This window comes from Papilio xuthus, unplaced genomic scaffold, assembly GCF_000836235.2.
Source record: "Papilio xuthus unplaced genomic scaffold, Pxut_1.1 DF825017.1, whole genome shotgun sequence".
Lineage (NCBI taxonomy): Eukaryota > Metazoa > Arthropoda > Insecta > Lepidoptera > Papilionidae > Papilio > Papilio xuthus.
The window spans coordinates 6,060,519-6,079,197 of NW_013533632.1; the positions used below are offsets into that span (position 1 = coordinate 6,060,519).

The following is an 18,679-nucleotide window of genomic DNA, read 5'->3' on the forward strand; positions in this document are numbered from 1 at the left end:
CTTCGTAATATAATTTTTCAAAAATATTAAATAAGCGAACATGTTTTCTATATTCAATGCAATTGTAATTTATTACTCATCAGTTGTTAACATATGTGATTGCATAGATATTTGATATTTAGCGTCAGATACGATCATATAAGATTACAAAACTCAACGGTGCTCCTAGTGGCATATTGAAAAATTACGAATCGTACTTAGAAATATAAAATATACAATGTTAGAGTAATTAACTTAGTAGAGCGTACATTACAACATTATAAAATATCTGCTGTATTATATTTCAAAAAGGCACTATTAAGTGTGATGTACAAAGTTAAAACAAGTTATTTTATAATTTAACATATTGATGACCCAGTAAGTATAGTTCCCGAAAAGTTCAAACGCCTATATTAGACGATGAGGAAGTGAGGGCAAACATACATTACGCGTCAAATATGTTGATGAATATATAATGATGTGTGTCGACTGGTAGCGCGGTCCACTCTAGGCAATGCATCAAAAAGTCAAGGACGTACGACTCACTCGGCACTGTCCAGTTCTTGCTCTTCTTCGTAGTAGTCTCTGAATTTTAATGATTGAAAAAAAATATATGTAGCGAACTCATGTCGCACCCACGTCGTTTTGTCATGCCTTATTTTTATATTCAATTACACTCAAATTTTCCCAGGATCTCGCATGTGTCACGAATAACAAACTATAAAAAACAGTCTTATTAAAACAACGATACGTGTTTGTAATCACTAATTGAATTGAAAATTGGACAGTATTAAACAAATAAAAGCCTTTACGACTAAACAAATTTAACAGAGCAATCAGAGAGTTAAAAAATAATATGATAAATGAATTCGCTAATCGTTAGAGCTAGCTTGAGTTGACTTAGTATTAGAGAAGCCTAGATTCTGGAAAAACTTAATGAAGATAAGGAGGTTAGCCACCCCTATCCTAGACAATCATGAAGCAATATATTTGGAAGAAATTCTTATAGGGTTTAATTTTTTTTCTGCCTGTTTTTAAACGGATACGGAAACTGAATAAAATATACATTGATATGGACACTTATCAACGTATCTTTGTTTTACTAGCTGTCTCATCGCTATTTTGGACTCTGGCACAAAATGTCTGTCATTTCTTTGCTACTTTTGACACCGTATTTAAGAACATTCCATATATATAACTATAAAAAAATGGTCAAAGCTGAGCGAAATAAAACATCATTTTTATTTTATTTATAATTTTTATTGACAATGCGTATAATGATTGTAGCATATCCATAGTGACATTGTCAAAAATAGTTATTCCCTTGTATCAAAATAAAGAAATTTTGTATTACGTGTACATGATGTCTATTTAGAAAATAACTAGCTAAACTTATTACAATTCAGGAAAACAAAAAATACACTCATATCACAATACACTTACACGTACTTATTGATAAATTGAGCTAAATATTTACAAATTTGGTTGAAGCGATCCGAGAGCCCCTAGCTCGGTCAACACAAACAACTTCACAATACCAATTTAATCACAACATACAAGAATAAAAGAGAATAAGGGGATATGTAAAAAAAAATATTAAGTTTAGTATAAAGTATTTATTAACTAGGATTACGTTCATGCGTCTTAAATCTATGAAAAGCATCTATTAAAATGGTGAAAAGTCGTGAGTTCAACTCATGTCAAAATTTGAAATATGTAAAATATGTTTGAGACAATTTTTTTTTTCATTTTTTTTATAATAATCTACAAAGAAGACAAATTCGATAAGTAATTACAATGCTAAATAAAGTAGGGTAAGGTCGACCGAAGCTTTGCGGTTATCACCTAGTTTAATTATCTTTGATTGAACAAGTAGCTCTAAGCGACTATATCTGATTATATGACTCTATACATATATCTATTGCTATAATATATTAAATATATATTTAAAAAAAAATTCTCATTGGGTATTCTAGCATTCTATATTACCTCACTTGCTGCAAAATTATATCGCTTTAATATTGTATATCAATGAAAATACGCAAAATCTTATCCCGTCAAGAAATGTATTCTTGAATTTAATTTGCGTAGTTATTTCATAATAGTTGATAATGTTGAATTATCTTAAAAAGTTTGCAGATACATTTTGAGCAAGTGCGATATAAAGGTGATCGACAACCGAATGACGCCCCCCATTAGTGACGTCACCGTTGTTTGGGGGCAAAAGAAACGCTACTCTTGACTATCAACAGCGAATAATGATATAACATTTTCCTTTGTACTTGTATTTCGTTTTACATTGCGCATTATTATCTCACTACAATTCTTTCAGTAAATACTCGAGTAAAAAATATGGCAAATATTTCCAAATTTATTATAAATTTAGCACAAAATACTAATCTAATCTAAATCTAATAATATAGCGGTATGTACGCTTTGTTGTGTCTATTGGATTAATACTTATGAATTACAACAACATGGTTTTAGAGGCACGTTATAGGATCTGTATATTGCACTTGTAGTATTGTTAAAGTGCAACAGTCCAGGGGTAGTCAACATTTCGATCGCTCGCATCGATATCGAAATAACTCCGGCACAAAATTCATAATCAAGCAAAGTTGACTTGTTGATTCTTTCCAAGTAATAACTGCAGTAAATATATTTAACGATTGTTTCAACGGATCACAATGCCACCTTTACAAACTGGTTTATCATTTTTAGTGTTCGATGATTTTAAGAAATACAATGTTAAAATTTATCGGACCTGTCTCATCAGTAAGGCATCTCGCAAGTTTGTCATTTTTTAAGCTTTACAAATCATCGGTATTTATAGCGTAAACACGATATTTTTATGGCATACGCGAATATTTACATACACAATTAGTTTAAACAAACTGTAAAATATTTTAAATGTGTTAAGTCCTCGATTTTTTTTGTTGTTCTTTTACGGTGCCCTAAAAAGGTTAAATATACAGTTATTTATTGTTATAAGAGATCATTCAAAAACCTTTTTCTATACTTTAAGATTTCTGATATCATTGTGTGCGAAGTATGTTAATTTATTTACTGCAATACCAAAATATATTTGTTTTAAGACTGGCTGGTATTCCAGTCGAATTCACAATTATGTCTCTTCAATATGCACATTAATATTATGTCAAATATATACAAAAAAAAAATATCATAAACCTAAAAATAATTAGAACAAAAAAATTAAATAAAAATACACAGCCAATAATTTAAACAGAAATAACACAGTACTTAGCTTCTTTGCCATTCAGTTATTACAACTTTCGTCTAAAGCGAAACTATTACTGATTTTTTAAGTTGCATTAATTTTGAATGTTTTTATTTTTATTATTGACTGCTCGATGTCACTTTTATGTATTTTATATTACATATTTATTAAATATTAAAGTATATTAATATATAACGATAGCCAAACATTATAAAGTGCGAAAGAAGAGGACGGAAATATCGCTAGATAGACAGATATATCATTCGTTGTCAAATTGTATTTTAGTTTACATTTTTTATCGTTTTGTTAGCTGTAAACTTTCGAGTTTATAGCAAAGAATAAACAAATCTTAGCAATGAATCAATAACTCGCGATTTTCTTTTAAATATTAATATAATTGTCATTTTTTTAATTATCCGATAATTTATCCGAATTCAGTAAACCGTATGGCATAGAAACTATAAGAAAAATCTTTTTTTATATTTCAGTTTTCATTTTAAATTAATATAAATGATATTAATTGATAATACAACAATCATTACATCGCAATTTTGTATCTAATGAGAGAATATAATACGAGGACCTACTAAATATTTATGGAGTACGTGCAATTTACAAAATTTCAAAACACTAAGAACTATTTTACTATAATCCTAATTGTTAGACATTCAACAAACAGTAAGTTTAATTTTTTTTCTCAGTTGTAATAGCCCACGTCATTAGCAATATTAAATTGGACATATACAACTTCGCTTTTATTAAAAAAATACAATTTCTACACTAGATTTATATGTTATAAGACATGCTAAACTAAATATAAACACTATGCTAAAAATAACATAAAATTTATGTTATTAATTAATGCAAATATGAATTGAATGAATTCAAAACAGTCAAACGAGGTGAATAGAAACATAACCAGCAAAGTTTTTACAATATCTTACGTTAAGAATCACCTTTTTTATCTGTGTAATGAAATCATTATAATAAAGATAATAGGTATATTAACGAACAATCATTCATGAATATGCTGTAAACTATTCTGATTTTGTTTCTATTCACTCCGTGATTTCTATTGAGCCAATCATAGGGTATGTTTACTTTTGGTCATCATAAGTTAAAGTTAATGACTCGATATTAAAATTTTTGTGACACTTCGAGGTATTCGGCAACATATAGGATTGTAAAAGTGCCTTATCAAACTGTATCTTAAATATATATATATATATTATAATTCATATCGAAAAATATTAACAATCGTATTATTATAACTATGAATAAAATTGAATTTTAATAAGTTGGTTTTGCATATTGAGATCAAGCGTTTATAATAAGAGATAGAATAAAAGGTGTACACGATTATATGTCGTAGTGGAAGAGATGTTGAAAAAATTCAAAGTATTAAAAAGATTTTCTAGAGCTGCAACGATTGGTATGCAAATCACAGTTCAGTCGGCAGACGCATAACTTTCTTCGTGCCTTGCAATAAAAATGCATCCACCATGTTGCAAATAAAATTCATTTGTTTCAAGGCTTTCTTGCATATTAAGATACATTTAAGAGAAATGGTAAATAGTAAATGACTAATTTAACTTTTAAATTTTTACCTTTAAAGATCTATATTAACATTTTTTTTGTATTTGATTTTTTCTTTGTCATTTTTTTAGTACAAAAATCTTAACTATCTCAACAAACTGTCAGTTTTGTATGTTTATGTATTTATTACCTAATGCTTAGATATATTTAGAGAAAGAAAACAAAAAGGCATAACTTTAACTCTGAAACTTTAAGCTCTTATAGATTCCATTTGATATCGTTTTAATTTCAGTGTAGTCAAATTTTCTATAGGTTTTATAAAAACCGTATGTCGAGTATCTAAAACAAAAATTATTGTTTTGTTTGATGACTAATTTTAACATGGAGTCGTAGTTTTCATTGCGCTTTATGCCTTTTAGTCTTTCCCTAACACATGAACATACAGAGCAGTGGAAATCGCACTGAAATATTTATTTTGTTTGTATCATATAATATTTAGTAGCTTCACAACATTTTCTATCAATGGTTTTTGCATAGGCACTGAATTATGGCATTAGTTTGAACTAGTTTTTGTAAGGCATATTATATATTAATCTTATTTGAGTGCTGCAACACTAATGTTCAAAAACAATATTAATTCTTAATACTTTCAATCCGTAGTTATAAAAATCGCTATATTATAATATAATGTTTGCTCGTCGAATATTGTATGGAAGACTAACATCATTAACCACACGTTATACTAAGATATGACACTGAATTTTATCCTAAAGAGAAAACTATTTTAGAAATATAGTATAGTGGAAGATTACATGAAACTCTTACTCTTACAAAGGCAGAGTTACTAGATATATTTCATTTTGGGCGGAAATTGCTTATGTAAGAGTAAATCTTATATAATCGATTGTTGTAAATTCTCAGGTACATCAGTTTTGAACTCATCCACAATGACGTGTTAAAATATATTGTCGTCACTTTCTTTTCTCTTTGATAAAAAAGAGACATCAATACTTATTAATACAAATGTCACTGTAATCGAAACTCATAGTTGAAGAAATTAATTTCGTGACCATTCTTAACTTCGTATAACGTTAACAAGATCTAGTTCAAACCACACCATACCCACATAAATACGTATGTATATAAAATAAATTCTATATGAATCGATATATGCCAAATGTAACTCCTTAATATTACATTAAACGCTCAAGTTCTATGAAAAATGTATGTAAAAATTGATATATTACTTTAACTGCGTGTATAAGTTTTAGTGCACTTTGTGGTTTTTAAAAATGTATGTAACTAGAATTGTTATTACTTATCTTTGTCAACGTTTGAATTTGTAAAAAATATCTACAAATCTATCACGATATTAAACTTACAGAATTGTAAGAGAATTTTAATATAAAAAGTATATATATATATTTATTTGCTGATTGAAAATATATATTTCAGTGTTCAATCAAGATTTGAATTTATTTTCTTCGATTTCTACTGCAGATTTTTTTTTCTTTGCCTAATACAAATATACAATGATTTAAATTGTACTTGCTTAAGCCACTTATATGAAAGCGCTAGAATAAAATAGCGTCATGCCTTATATTTAAGCTATAACCAGTTTATATGATTTCTAAAATTAAAAGCTATATATCTTTGTTACATGAAAAATTTTACAAAATATTTTCAACATGGTATATATGTGGTATGAGTAACTGCTATGATTGTTAAAGTATTTTCAATATTAAAATACCTTTTCATATTAAAAGGTAATCGAGGCACATAGATAATTAATCTTATTAGATTTAATTCTGTTCAAATTTCGATTAGCGAATTATCGAAAACGTTTTAATTTCTTACGAAACTTACGGAATAAGATTGAACATGGATTACGAATTGTTACGTTCCTTTGCGTCATTATTATATCATGTAAAGAACTAACTATAAAAATGATCATATAATGTAAAATATTTAATTTATGTCAAAATGTAAAACATGATGAACTGTAACCTAATTCTTTAAAAGATCAAGTTGAACAAGAACATCTTGTTTCGTCACATCGACAAAGCATAATTATATGTATTTATATCAAATAGTGCTAGGACTTAATTATCAATTCAAAAATTCCACATCAGAAAACATGTTTTCATCGTGTTTTATAGCATCAAATAATTACTGTATCTTAACATAAAAATTTATGATATTAAATTGCCGTTTATACATAAAATACGGGCTTGCAAATTTAGCACTTAATTACATATTACTATCGGTTTAAAGTAGTAATAAAGGAAATAGAAAAAAAAACAATTCCATCATTCAACAAATCTACAAAGACATATTGTCATTTCTTTTTTATCAAACCGAATAAGTGAGATGAAAATATGTTTTAAACGAAAACTAACGGTAAGATCGACAAGAATATCTGACCCGGTGAGCATATATCAAACTAAATTATGATAGCACACTAGCGCCCCTATCAATGTAAAAAAGTGTCACATGATTCTTTTCGTACTGTAGCTATCATGTCGCTTTTTCTTTTATTCAATTATCTATGCTCATGTAAACTTTATATATTATCTAACAGAACTATCGGACCAGGTATCCTTATTTGACTATAATTAATAACATTTGTAGTTTAAACTGTAACATCATTTCACTTATAAAAGTGTATGAGATAATTGAAAAACGTATTTAATGACTTCGAACTAAAGACTCGCGGTAAATAAACTATCGAAAAATGGACTTCAAAACCCGGGCATTTGTAATTTTTTTGTATCATTTAAATTCATATTACGTGGACAATTTTAAAAATACTAGTATTCCAGCATAATTACTGAGAATATCATATATGCATAAACAATTCTACTAATTTGAGGACTGTTTTATATGTAAATCTTATTCCAAAATAACATTTTAAGTGTAATTCAACTGTGACATTCAATAAACATATTTTGCAATACAAGATAAGATTATTAAAAGCAATTAAATTATCATAATAAATTTTTATAGTATTTCAACTGAGATATAATTTTTTCTTTTATATTTGACATTTTTTTCAATTTTTTTGTACGACTTGTACGGAGGTGAATAAAACATATTCTCATCGCTAACTTGCTCATTAAAAAACGAGACAACAATATGTTTTTGTCTAAATGTTTCGGCAGTGTAAACTCAATTACATACTTGTTCATTTCTTAGAAAATTGTTTGGATTTATCTAATACTTATAATAATAATATAAAATTCTTTGTTTCGTTACTTCTTTTGTATCCTTTTGTTTTTATAATTAGACGCAAATTATTTATTATGTGCGTTTAAAAGTTATTTACGTAAACTATAACTTGTCAATACATGAAAATACCAATTCTAGCGATTTTGTTTTATCTCTGGAATTTACAACATTAGTACAAATAACTTTAAAAAGGCTATAAAATGTATTTGCGATATAAATATGTAAACTTTCGATTTCAACCAATATGATTAATTTATCTATTTATAAAAAATGGTTTTCAAAAAATTTGTATTTATAACATTTTTTAATACTATTAGCTTGCACACATATTATATCCATAAGATATTAAGCACCGTTTTTGTTGACCTTTAAGGTGAAATTCCACTGTTGTAAAACATGACTTATACAAGTCTTACGACAGTGAAAACTCACAATGAACCAAATTACTTGTACTAAAGCTGTTTTGATTTTCTTCGAACTACATCATCTAAGATTCTCACTGTTTTTGTTTTCCTTTTAAAATTATAATAAAAACCTAAAAACCCGAGGTACAGCCGACCCTTAATATTAGCCGATGCCTTCCTATCACGTTGTTTTAAAAACGTAAGATATGTATCGTTTATTTTGGCAGATCTTGAATTTAGAACACCAATCAATCTTACAATAACATCAAAGAACGAAGACGCGAGGTCACTTATTTGTCAAATATAACACGAAACTATGAATCGTCAGAAATCACAGTTAGATTTCGAAAAGATATTTTTAAACATACTATACTAAATATCGACACATACTACCAAAATGAACACGACAGTGTTTTGGACAGAAATGGCGCTCTCATCGTTTCTGAGACCAAAATATCCTTAAAAAACATATTCTAGTCTCTGTTAAGTCAAAGACAATGACAGGGATGACGATAAGTTATACATTGTAATTTTAGCCTCAGAAACCAAAGATAAAACGTTTTATGTTTTTCAAAACGATATATGCATCGTCTATGGTCTGTATCAAAGATTTAAATACATAAATGGTAATGGACAGGACAATAATGGACAGTCTTGCATATGTATAAATAATTCCGATTAAATATAAATGATAACGATTTAAAGTCGAAACTGTATAAGCGAAAGTCGTTGTCCAATCCCGACGTACGACCTCCATACGCGAGAAACTCGGGTTAAAGAAAAGCCTTTAAAAGAGAAAAATATCACAGTCACTTAGACTCTCGCTTATCCAGGTTCCACTGTATATACATTGTAGTTTAAAAAAAAAAGGTAAAATTGTATCACAGATGATTTCATTACTAAATTACAATGTTTTATTTATGTAAACTTACAACCAGTTTCAAGACAAAGAATAAAATCAAAATAGTAGGGAAAAAAGGCCAAAATCACCGAATCAAACTTTAAGCAGATGTCAAAATACTTACATTATGGTCATTTGTCAGATCGTGTCAGAATGTGGAGGGAAAAGGAGAACTTAACTAATAAAACGTCAAAAAAATTAAAAACTAAAATTTCAATATGGATACTCCATACATGTCCGTATTCTTTGTTATTATTAGTATCCATTATTATTAATAAAGAACATTTATGTATTTAAACCTTTGCTTACCACATTCAAGCCTAACTTCACTCATTGTGTGTGAAAAATATTTCGTGCGTCATAATTTTAGACAAGAAATTGAAAACTATAAAAATATAATATCTATTTCATTAATTTCAGAGTCAAAAAAGCGAATGGAGTTTAAGGGAAGACAGGTTGGTCATGATTTTGTGATGTATAGTCAAACAAGGATATCTGAACCGATGTGGGGCGCTGCTATCGCGGTTAGTTCTGTCTGAATATGTAAAAATTACTTAGACATATTAAATGACATTATAGAACAAAATGACTTGACAGCTACAGTACAAAGAGGTTGATGACAGGGGTGGCGCTAGTGAGCTGTCATAATTTAGTTTGACTTATGCCCACCGATTCACATATCCTTATTGGTCTATAAAATTTATGACAAAATTGAATCTTGAATAGATTTTTTGATTGTAAAATATGATGTAAACTTGATAGATTAATTGACGTTGTAGATAAGATGAGGTTTTACATGTGTTTAAATCCAAACGGGCTGGGCTTCGGGGTCGGCTTTGTGGTGTCGTTGTTAAGGACGATGGAGTAATGGGGTCTCTTCACCGGACGCCCAACGGGATTCGCTACGATTACGTTCACTGCAGTTCTTTGTACAACACGCTGATACACTTTGGCCGGCCTGAAAATATTATGATAAAAAAATAAAATATTTTTTAAAAGTATTAAATCTTTTTATAACTAATAAATTTCGACTTTGGTTTGAAATAAAGGAAAAATCTAAATGGGAAAATCACCTGTGACAAATGCAAGTCGTACAGATGCAGCGTGCTGACTGACATATCTCTGGCTTCATCGGGGGAGGCGAGTAGTGCGGTGTTTGGGTCAAACCGGCTCATGGGTCCCGGGATTGATACTCCGGAGTCAGGGTTACCCATCGCGGACATACCAGATCCTACATTCCTAGACACCGATGCTGATGTACACTCATCTTCATCACTAGTCTCATCCATGTCCTAAAATAAAGGATTTTATAAAGCAATGTGAAAAGTTTTTGCAAAGATTACCCGGAACAAACGCGGCCTTATGGATAAACAAAGGTTTTAAAAATTGGTTTTTCGTTAGCTACGGGAAGAAACATATATTTTTCTGTATTACATACAGACACTCCACTTTTATTAATATATATAGATGTGTTATTAATAGTGGTAACTGAAAGTTTGCACGTAATAACTAATTCCAGTGGTGGCCCATTACTAATCGACCATAATTCACAATTAAGAGGCTTTTTTTATAAATAATTTTAAGCGAAGTGCATGATTTAATACATTAATAGAGGATAAATATATCTGTACTCACAGGTAACCTGTAGGGCGGTTTTTGTTGCTGGTAATAGGACAATACGGCAGGCAGCGGAGTGTTAGTACCGAAAATACTCTGCTGGATATATGAGCCAAGCATTGTTTTGTTCTGAAACATTTATAAATAATTATTAATGAGAAATGTAAAAACTTTAGTTTTATTATAATTATGCTATAAAAAATGTAACACGACATTTTATATGTTTATATAAACCTATAAGGCTATCTGAACCGGTGGGAATAAATCAAACTAATGTATCACAGCACACTAGCGCCCCTCTGTCAATGTCAAAAAATGTTAGAAAATCCTCTTTGTACTGTAACTGTCAAGTATTTTTTTCTTTTATGTCATATTGTTTGTCTAAATAGGTTATATCTTTTATATTTTGAAAGAACTAACCGCGAAGCCGCCAACCAGTTCAGATATCCTTGTTTGACTATAACTTACCAAAGCATTATTGGTTGGTATAGCGTGGTGCATGCTTTGTCTCAGAGAGCGCAGGAACTGGCGCTGTGCAGGCTCGCTCGGCTGCCAGCCGGGGTGACGGCAGGAGAATGCGACCAAGGAAAGCTCAGTTTTACCACCCTCGCCTTGATTATATTGAGCATTGCCAGCTGGAATTTAATCATTTTGATACTTGTATATTGTTCTCTAGTGATCATCTTACTTCTTACTAATATTATAAATGCTTAGATGGATAGATGGATGTTTCTTTGAGGGTATCTCTAGATAGGTTGCATGAATCTCGAGGAAATTTGGCATAGATGCAGAACACTTTGTTTATTTTAATTTCGCGCGGTCACAATCGCGGGCGATAGCTAGTATGACTATAAAAGTATCACAGTATGAATTGTTTGTGTGAAAGAGGTTATGTTAAATTAGGGTATGAATTTAATTTTGGCTGATAGAGATATATGGAGTAGTAGTGCCGACCCTCCGTCGAAAAAAAGAATAAAAAGATGAATAATAACAAAAAGATACAATGTGAACTTACTAGTTAGCTTATCACCGTATTTACCAGCTGCCTGCCAATCCGGATGACCGTGACGTCTGATGTCAAGCTAAAAATACATAATTTTAATTAATAAATTTAATTATCATAAGTTACCATAGACAAAAGAAATGACGTAAACGACTTTTAGACAATTATTTGACAAGTAACATTGAGACAGGCTTGTGAATATTTTTAATAACAATAGTCGTATCTTCGCACTGTATTTATAGTACTGAATAATAATTTAGGTACCATATGATTATAAACATGGAATAAAATATTTAAATATATAATATTAAAAAATATACCTGAGCGAAGGAACACACGTCACCGATTCCCAGCACACTGACAGTGAAATTTCTATAGAAGTCAACGATATCAAGAGCACGAGATCTAAGCGAGAGTAACACGAACGGAGACAGGAGAGGACTCAGTAGTTCGAACAAAATGTACACCTGAAAAAAAAAATGTAATTTAATTCGTGATTTAATTATTGGCTAATTGTGATTGTAAACAATCATTAATTTAAAATCTAGCTGTCGCCCGCGACTTCGTCCGCGCGGATATAAAAGAACACAATCAATAAACCTATGTGTTCTTCCAGGTTATGTTCATCTATGCCAAAATTTAAGCGAGATCCATGGAGTCGTTCTGGAGATATCCGCAAATAAAGAAACATCCATCCATACAACCAAACATTTGCGTTTATAATATTAGCACGAAAAGATACACCAAAAAATACGACCCCTTACAGACAATGTACGATATGTATATAAATTACAAGACGGTAGCTTAGCTGTGTATAAAATTCAAACTTACGGCTCTGAATTGGAAGAGCTGTTGGAAATGTGCTGCTACGTCTTTAGTGTGTGCTCGGCCGCGCCATGCTGCAGGCAAATAGTGCACATGTCCCAACACTTGCACGAACAATTCCTCGCCACGAGCAGGTCCAGTACATCCCCCACCTAAACGCTCCTCTTCTCCTATCAAAGCTCTGCACAAGAAAATTATTAAAAAATACCAAAACCGCATTTAGAGATTGTCATTTTTATAAAATAGTTATCTTGCAAAAATTAATATAAAATATAACTGTTTACATACATAAAAATATAAATCTGACGCCAGACTTCGTTCGCAAAGATAAGACATTTATTTATCCAAATCCGTTCAGTCGCACATACATTCATACATACAACCAATCGCATATATAATATTACTAAATAGATATAAATATACCTGGCTCCGGCTAGCACGCATCCCAATATTGTGATTATAGTAAGTACATGTTCCACAGTTAAGACATCTTCGTCATACACTGAAAGCACCACCAACACTCCAAGAACACTTGCAGATAGAAACACGATGTTTCTGGAATAAAACACATTACATTGGACCTACGGTTACCGATCCCTGGCTCAACTAATTTTACGAAATCCACTGCTCGTTTGTCTCTTCTATGTAAAATAAAAACTTATTTATTATCTTAATCGTACATAATTAATACCATTATTTCTTTAGTTTTTAGCAGCGAATGTTATTGGGTTATTATTATTATTATAAGTCATGTTAGTAGTATAATAAAATAATTGGCACAGATATACACTTTACAATACAATGTATCTATTCACGATTATTAAAACTTGTACACGAGCCAAATTAAATAAATTTATTTTGTAACGCAATGATATTTATGTTGCTAAATATAATTTCTCTCATTTTATTATTGTTTAAAGATATTTGATAGGAATCTATTATAAAGGAATTAGATTATTGATTATTTTAGATTTTAATCAAGTCGAGGACGCCTTAAGATACATCAAGATAAAAGCATATTAGTTCGTAAACAGTTTAAAACGCATTTAGTTCCTCTCGTGTTGGTTACGTCTATGATTGACAGATCATTTATTAGGCGACCTTAAGGAACCAAACAATACTTACTTGGCAACAACAGTAGTGATAGGAGATGAGAAACTTGCTAGGTACTTAGTAGCGGGCTTATGCGCTCTATTGAGTCTATCCCGCAGTTCATGTTCCAATTCGTTGAAATGACGCAAAGTAACGCGAGCGTACAACGACCACGTACGCAGTCCGAGTGATGCGGGAGAACGCTTTATCAACTAGATATAACATTATTTGATCATTTTTTTTTATTTGTTTTAAAATTATTTATTTAATTATTTAATCAGATAAATAAATAAATAAATCAAAACAAATTTTAAAAAAAACGAAAGCTTTGACAAAATTACATGACATATAGTCAAACAAGGATACCTGGGCTGGCGAGATTTGCTATCTCGGTTAGTGCTGTCAGAAATTATATAAAACCTACTTAGACATACAAAATGCCATAAAAATCAAGAAAACTATGATACATCAAGGATCTTGTGACACGTTTTTGTCATTTTCAGGGTGACACTAATAATTAACCAGCCCTTATCCCTACGAAGGGTCGGTACAGTAAGTACTAGTCCTCCATACATCTTTATCAGCCGTCATTTCTGAATTCTGAAGTAGGGGTAACTTCCCATATCCTTTTTCACACAATCCATCCATACTTTCTTTGGTCTTCCTCTACATTTGTAGCCATCCACATTTAATCTCATTACTTCTTTGTTTATGTGATTAACATCCCTCTGTATTTGTCCAAACGGCTATAACCATCTGCTCCTCAATTTCTCGAACACTGCTACTTTTAAACTTTCTCTAATAACATAACACATGGGCGGCGCTAGTGAGCTTGTCATAATTTAATTTGACCTATGCCTACAGGTTTAGATATCCTTGTAGGCCTATAAACTGTGCTAGATATAAATAAAAAGTACACATAAAAAATTCATGATTTAAGAGTAATGTAAAAGTAAAAATACCTCCGCATAGTTGAAGAAGAAGTATAGTATCTGCCAGCCCTGAATAAGAGGTGCTAGCAAGAAGTTAACAAACGCCAAAACCAAGATCTGTCTATCAAGTTGTCTGGCTAGTATCATTCGTTTGGAATGATCTTTATAACATTCACGAAGCTGCCAGCAATTCTCCCAAGGACTCCATGGACTAGCTATAAAATAAAAACAAATTTTAAAACAACCTGCATTTTTATATTAACTAGGATACTAAACATTTTTTTATATAAAAGATCAGACTCACAGAACAGAAGAAACTCCAAATTCCATTTCAAACCTCTGGATAAATAATGAAAATCACCACAAAAAGGCACATGAATTTGCAGAGGTAGTAGATTCTTATTAACCATTGCAACCATATAATTATCAAACCTGAAATAATAATGTAAACAATATGTACCAAGTGATAGACAATTCTCAATATACTACATGAATTATTGTTATGTAAACATATTAATAAGCCTACCTGAGTATTCTATGATATATATCTAATTCGTTGATTTCTCGTTTATGAACACACATTTGATGTTCTGGTTGTGCTTCCCTTACTCTATCTTGAACTGTCGACCAATTTATCCATGCTAAGTCATTCTGAAAATAAAAACATTCAAATTAATATAAAAGTATAGAAGCATGAAACATTACAATTTCAATAATTACATGATTAATATCATAAAAATGAATAAATATTTCTTTTAACATATTTATGTCATCATAAAATTATTAATTCAAAGAAAAGACAATTACTTTCATGAATGAACATAATTATACTACAAAATTGTAATGTAAGGCATTTAAAAACAAAACATATTTATTCAAAAACCAAACACAACAAAAAACATGTAAAATAACCAATGTCATGACTACACAAAATAAATTTAAATTATGACATCTACGTTTCTTTTTATTTTAAGTATGTAGCTCATTTATTATTGAATGAAATAATTTAACATAAATCAATATAAAATATATACACATTGCAATAGAAAACAAATATTTCAACACTTACCTCATTTAATTTTAAGGCGCTATGATAAAATAATTTTGTATCATATGCATGATATAAATGGTATATTGATAAAAACAATCGCATGAACCAAATAATTGTACATAATGTGATTACACACCACCTGAAATGTAAAAGTAATTATTATATACTTATTTATGTATCAAAGATTCCAATCTAGATACACAGGAATGGTCCGGGATGACAGGATATCATAACCGATGAGAGGTGCTGCTACTGCAGTTGTGTCTGTCTGATTATATTTATCATACACACACATAGAAATGGCGAGTATTATAGTACAAGGAGGATCTTGTGAATTTTTTTGGATTATGACAGGGGGGAACTATCTCTAGTTCCCCCCTTGAAAAGATTTAGTTTGACTTATGCCCATAGGTTCAGACAACCTTATTAGTTTATCTATTTGTCCATTCTTTTGTGTCATGTCTAAATGATAAGACTGACTTTCGTGGGTGAGGTGTTCTTCTAATAATTTTTGTCTCTAGTGCACCACGGGGTCAGTCAAGTAAATTGATTTAAAAGAATTAGGAACTGGAGTGCTCATCCTTCAGTTTTTAACTGCTATAGAGGTAATGAATAACTAGTTAAGCCTAATTTTATAAAGATAAGAGAGATTTCTCAGTTTGTGTCCTTCCGTTAAACTCAGTCACTAGACAATATAATTGTTAAATGTTAATAAAAATTGTTCAATTAAGCCTTCATAATACTTAACTTTAGTATTTTAATACTACACAATAAAATAATATGTATTCTTACCATTTCCATGATATCCTATTTACACATTCTGATGTTGGGTAAATTACATCACTAAGGGATAGTTTCTCACTTCGATTTGCATTTGCATCATTTCTGAACAACCTCGGATAATCTACACAATGGACTAAAAAAGTTGAGAACCATACAATAAATATAAATTGTAGTAGATAAAATAGATCGGACATAATCATGGGATAGAAACCACCCTGAACATAATATTTGTACATTCTAGTAAAGAATGAATCAAGGTCTTCAATATGTGTCCAACCACCTACAACAAAAAAGAATTATAAATAATAATAATCTATACTATTGTTATAAATAGTAATAGTAAACATTTCATTGTTTGTTAGTTTGCATTGAATATGTTCAAAAATTGCCTAACAGATTTGGAAATTTCTTTTACTACTGTGGTGCTACATTATGCCGGAGTGACATATTTATTACTTGTTTTTTTTTACTTCCCTGCGGACACAGTTACCACATATCATATCCCTTTTCAAATAAACACCCTCAATTATTTATATTGAAGATTGGGTTACTTTCTTTATGGACATTATGTGATGTTTTTATAGCAACTTTTTAAGCCCCACCCCATCTGCTGTGAAGTGGTGAGAGCATAGCCTTCCCTCACTCCTTATACCTATCATCATGTTATATTATTTTAGCCCGCAATTGTTCCTTGTGATATTTTGTGATTTATTTTCGAGCCTAACATAAACAATTCCTAAGATTGTAAGGGTCATCAGAGCTTTTGTCTATGTTGACTTGTATACAAAACCTAGTTTTAGTGAAAAGGGGTGAATACACTAGTTATTCCTAATCAAAAAATTTAATCCTTGCAACTATACAGAAATTGTGACAAGTGACTTGCATAAAAAATATTTCCTAAACATATTCTTATCATCATTGTATCACAAAACTTGAATATTTGTTGTACTTGTAATCATTTGTTAATATTTCATTCCAACTCTATTATTTATAATAAATTTTTTAAACAAAGGATCCATTGTTTTTATTTAGAGTCGTAGTTTAGAGCATGGTATTTTCAGCATTGCTTATAAATAGAGTTCTATTCGTGAATGTAAACAAAGAAAAAACAAGAGAATTACCTTTAGTTTTTGGAACTTTGTGAATGATAACATTGGTGGTATCATCATGTTCGTGGTCCAGAGTGATCATAGTAGGAGTTGCATTTGCATCTTGCACAGATCTTCCCAACGGAGGAGTTAATTCGTTGTTGAGCGCGCTGTATGTTACATCTCGTCTATTGAACTGTGTCATTATTTTGGCTTAACTTCTAACACTTGTTATTGGTTTCTACGCCTAATTATTCTTCGCAGAGGCCACTTATGCTGTCTACAAAATCTTGACTTTAGTCCAGAATCATAAAACTTTCAAAAGATTATAGTTTTCTTTTATATTATGAATGGTAATTATAATAATTTTTAAGTGTAATGAACACATAGGTACAAGAATCAAGTATCTCTAATAAACAAAAACTAAAATAGTTCAAGGATACAAAGAATTTAGCAAGGCTAATAGATAGAGTGATGAATACACTGCACAAACGAAATGACGAAAATAAACCACTGAAAAATGACAGCTGTGTGATTTTCTCAAACAAAAGGCCGTTCCGTTCTACGCTTCAGAATTAAACAGTTGGTTTTTACTCTCTAACTTTTTTATTTCTTCTAATACCTCAAAAATAAAATATCTTGTTTTTTTTTCATTTTTTTTACTTCTTGCCTATTATAATACATTGCTTTGATGACTTTTTTTTCGTTTACAGTTTGGAAAGTTTAATTAAATATAAGTACAGCAATAATTTTTGTTAAAATAAATTTTGATATTCAGGAAGCACACTAAATAAAAAGTATTTCTTTATCTATTTCTAAAGAAGTGAAAAGCGATAGTAAATAAATTACAACATATTAACATAAAACGGAAGGACATGTATGGGTTATCGCTTTCGACCTGTAAATACCACAGCGTCAGATCTACCAAGTTAACTTTTTTAATTAATTTTATTAACACAATTAAAATAATTTAATTAGCTGATTGGCATGCGCCATACAATC

General features: G+C 30.2%; 1 protein-coding gene across 1 annotated transcript; it reads right to left on the minus strand.

Annotated features, from left to right (window-relative positions):
• Positions 1-8,247: 8,247 nt before the first annotated feature.
• Positions 8,248-18,164, minus strand: Atg9 (autophagy-related protein 9). Its single transcript, XM_013324066.1, has 15 exons — positions 17,711-18,164; positions 16,599-16,869; positions 15,825-15,945; positions 15,282-15,406; positions 15,060-15,187; positions 14,786-14,970; positions 13,857-14,035; positions 13,155-13,286; positions 12,738-12,912; positions 12,227-12,373; positions 11,919-11,985; positions 11,372-11,538; positions 10,922-11,032; positions 10,360-10,578; positions 8,248-10,244 (listed from the first exon to the last, which is right to left on the minus strand). The coding sequence occupies exons 1-15, from the start codon at positions 17,880-17,882 to the stop codon at positions 10,137-10,139; spliced, it is 2,307 nt and encodes a 768-aa protein (XP_013179520.1). The 5' UTR covers positions 17,883-18,164; the 3' UTR covers positions 8,248-10,136.
• Between the last annotated feature and the right edge of the window lie 515 nt (positions 18,165-18,679).

Coding starts and splice junctions, on each gene's coding strand:
- Atg9 (XM_013324066.1), bottom strand. CDS start 17,882: ATGACACAGTTCAATAGACGAGATGTAACATACAGCGCGCTCAACAAC. Junction 11,986..12,226: donor ACGTGTGTTCCTTCGCTCAG/GTATATTTTTTA, acceptor ATGTATTTTTAG/CTTGACATCAGACGTCACGG. Junction 10,245..10,359: donor ACGACTTGCATTTGTCACAG/GTGATTTTCCCA, acceptor TAATATTTTCAG/GCCGGCCAAAGTGTATCAGC.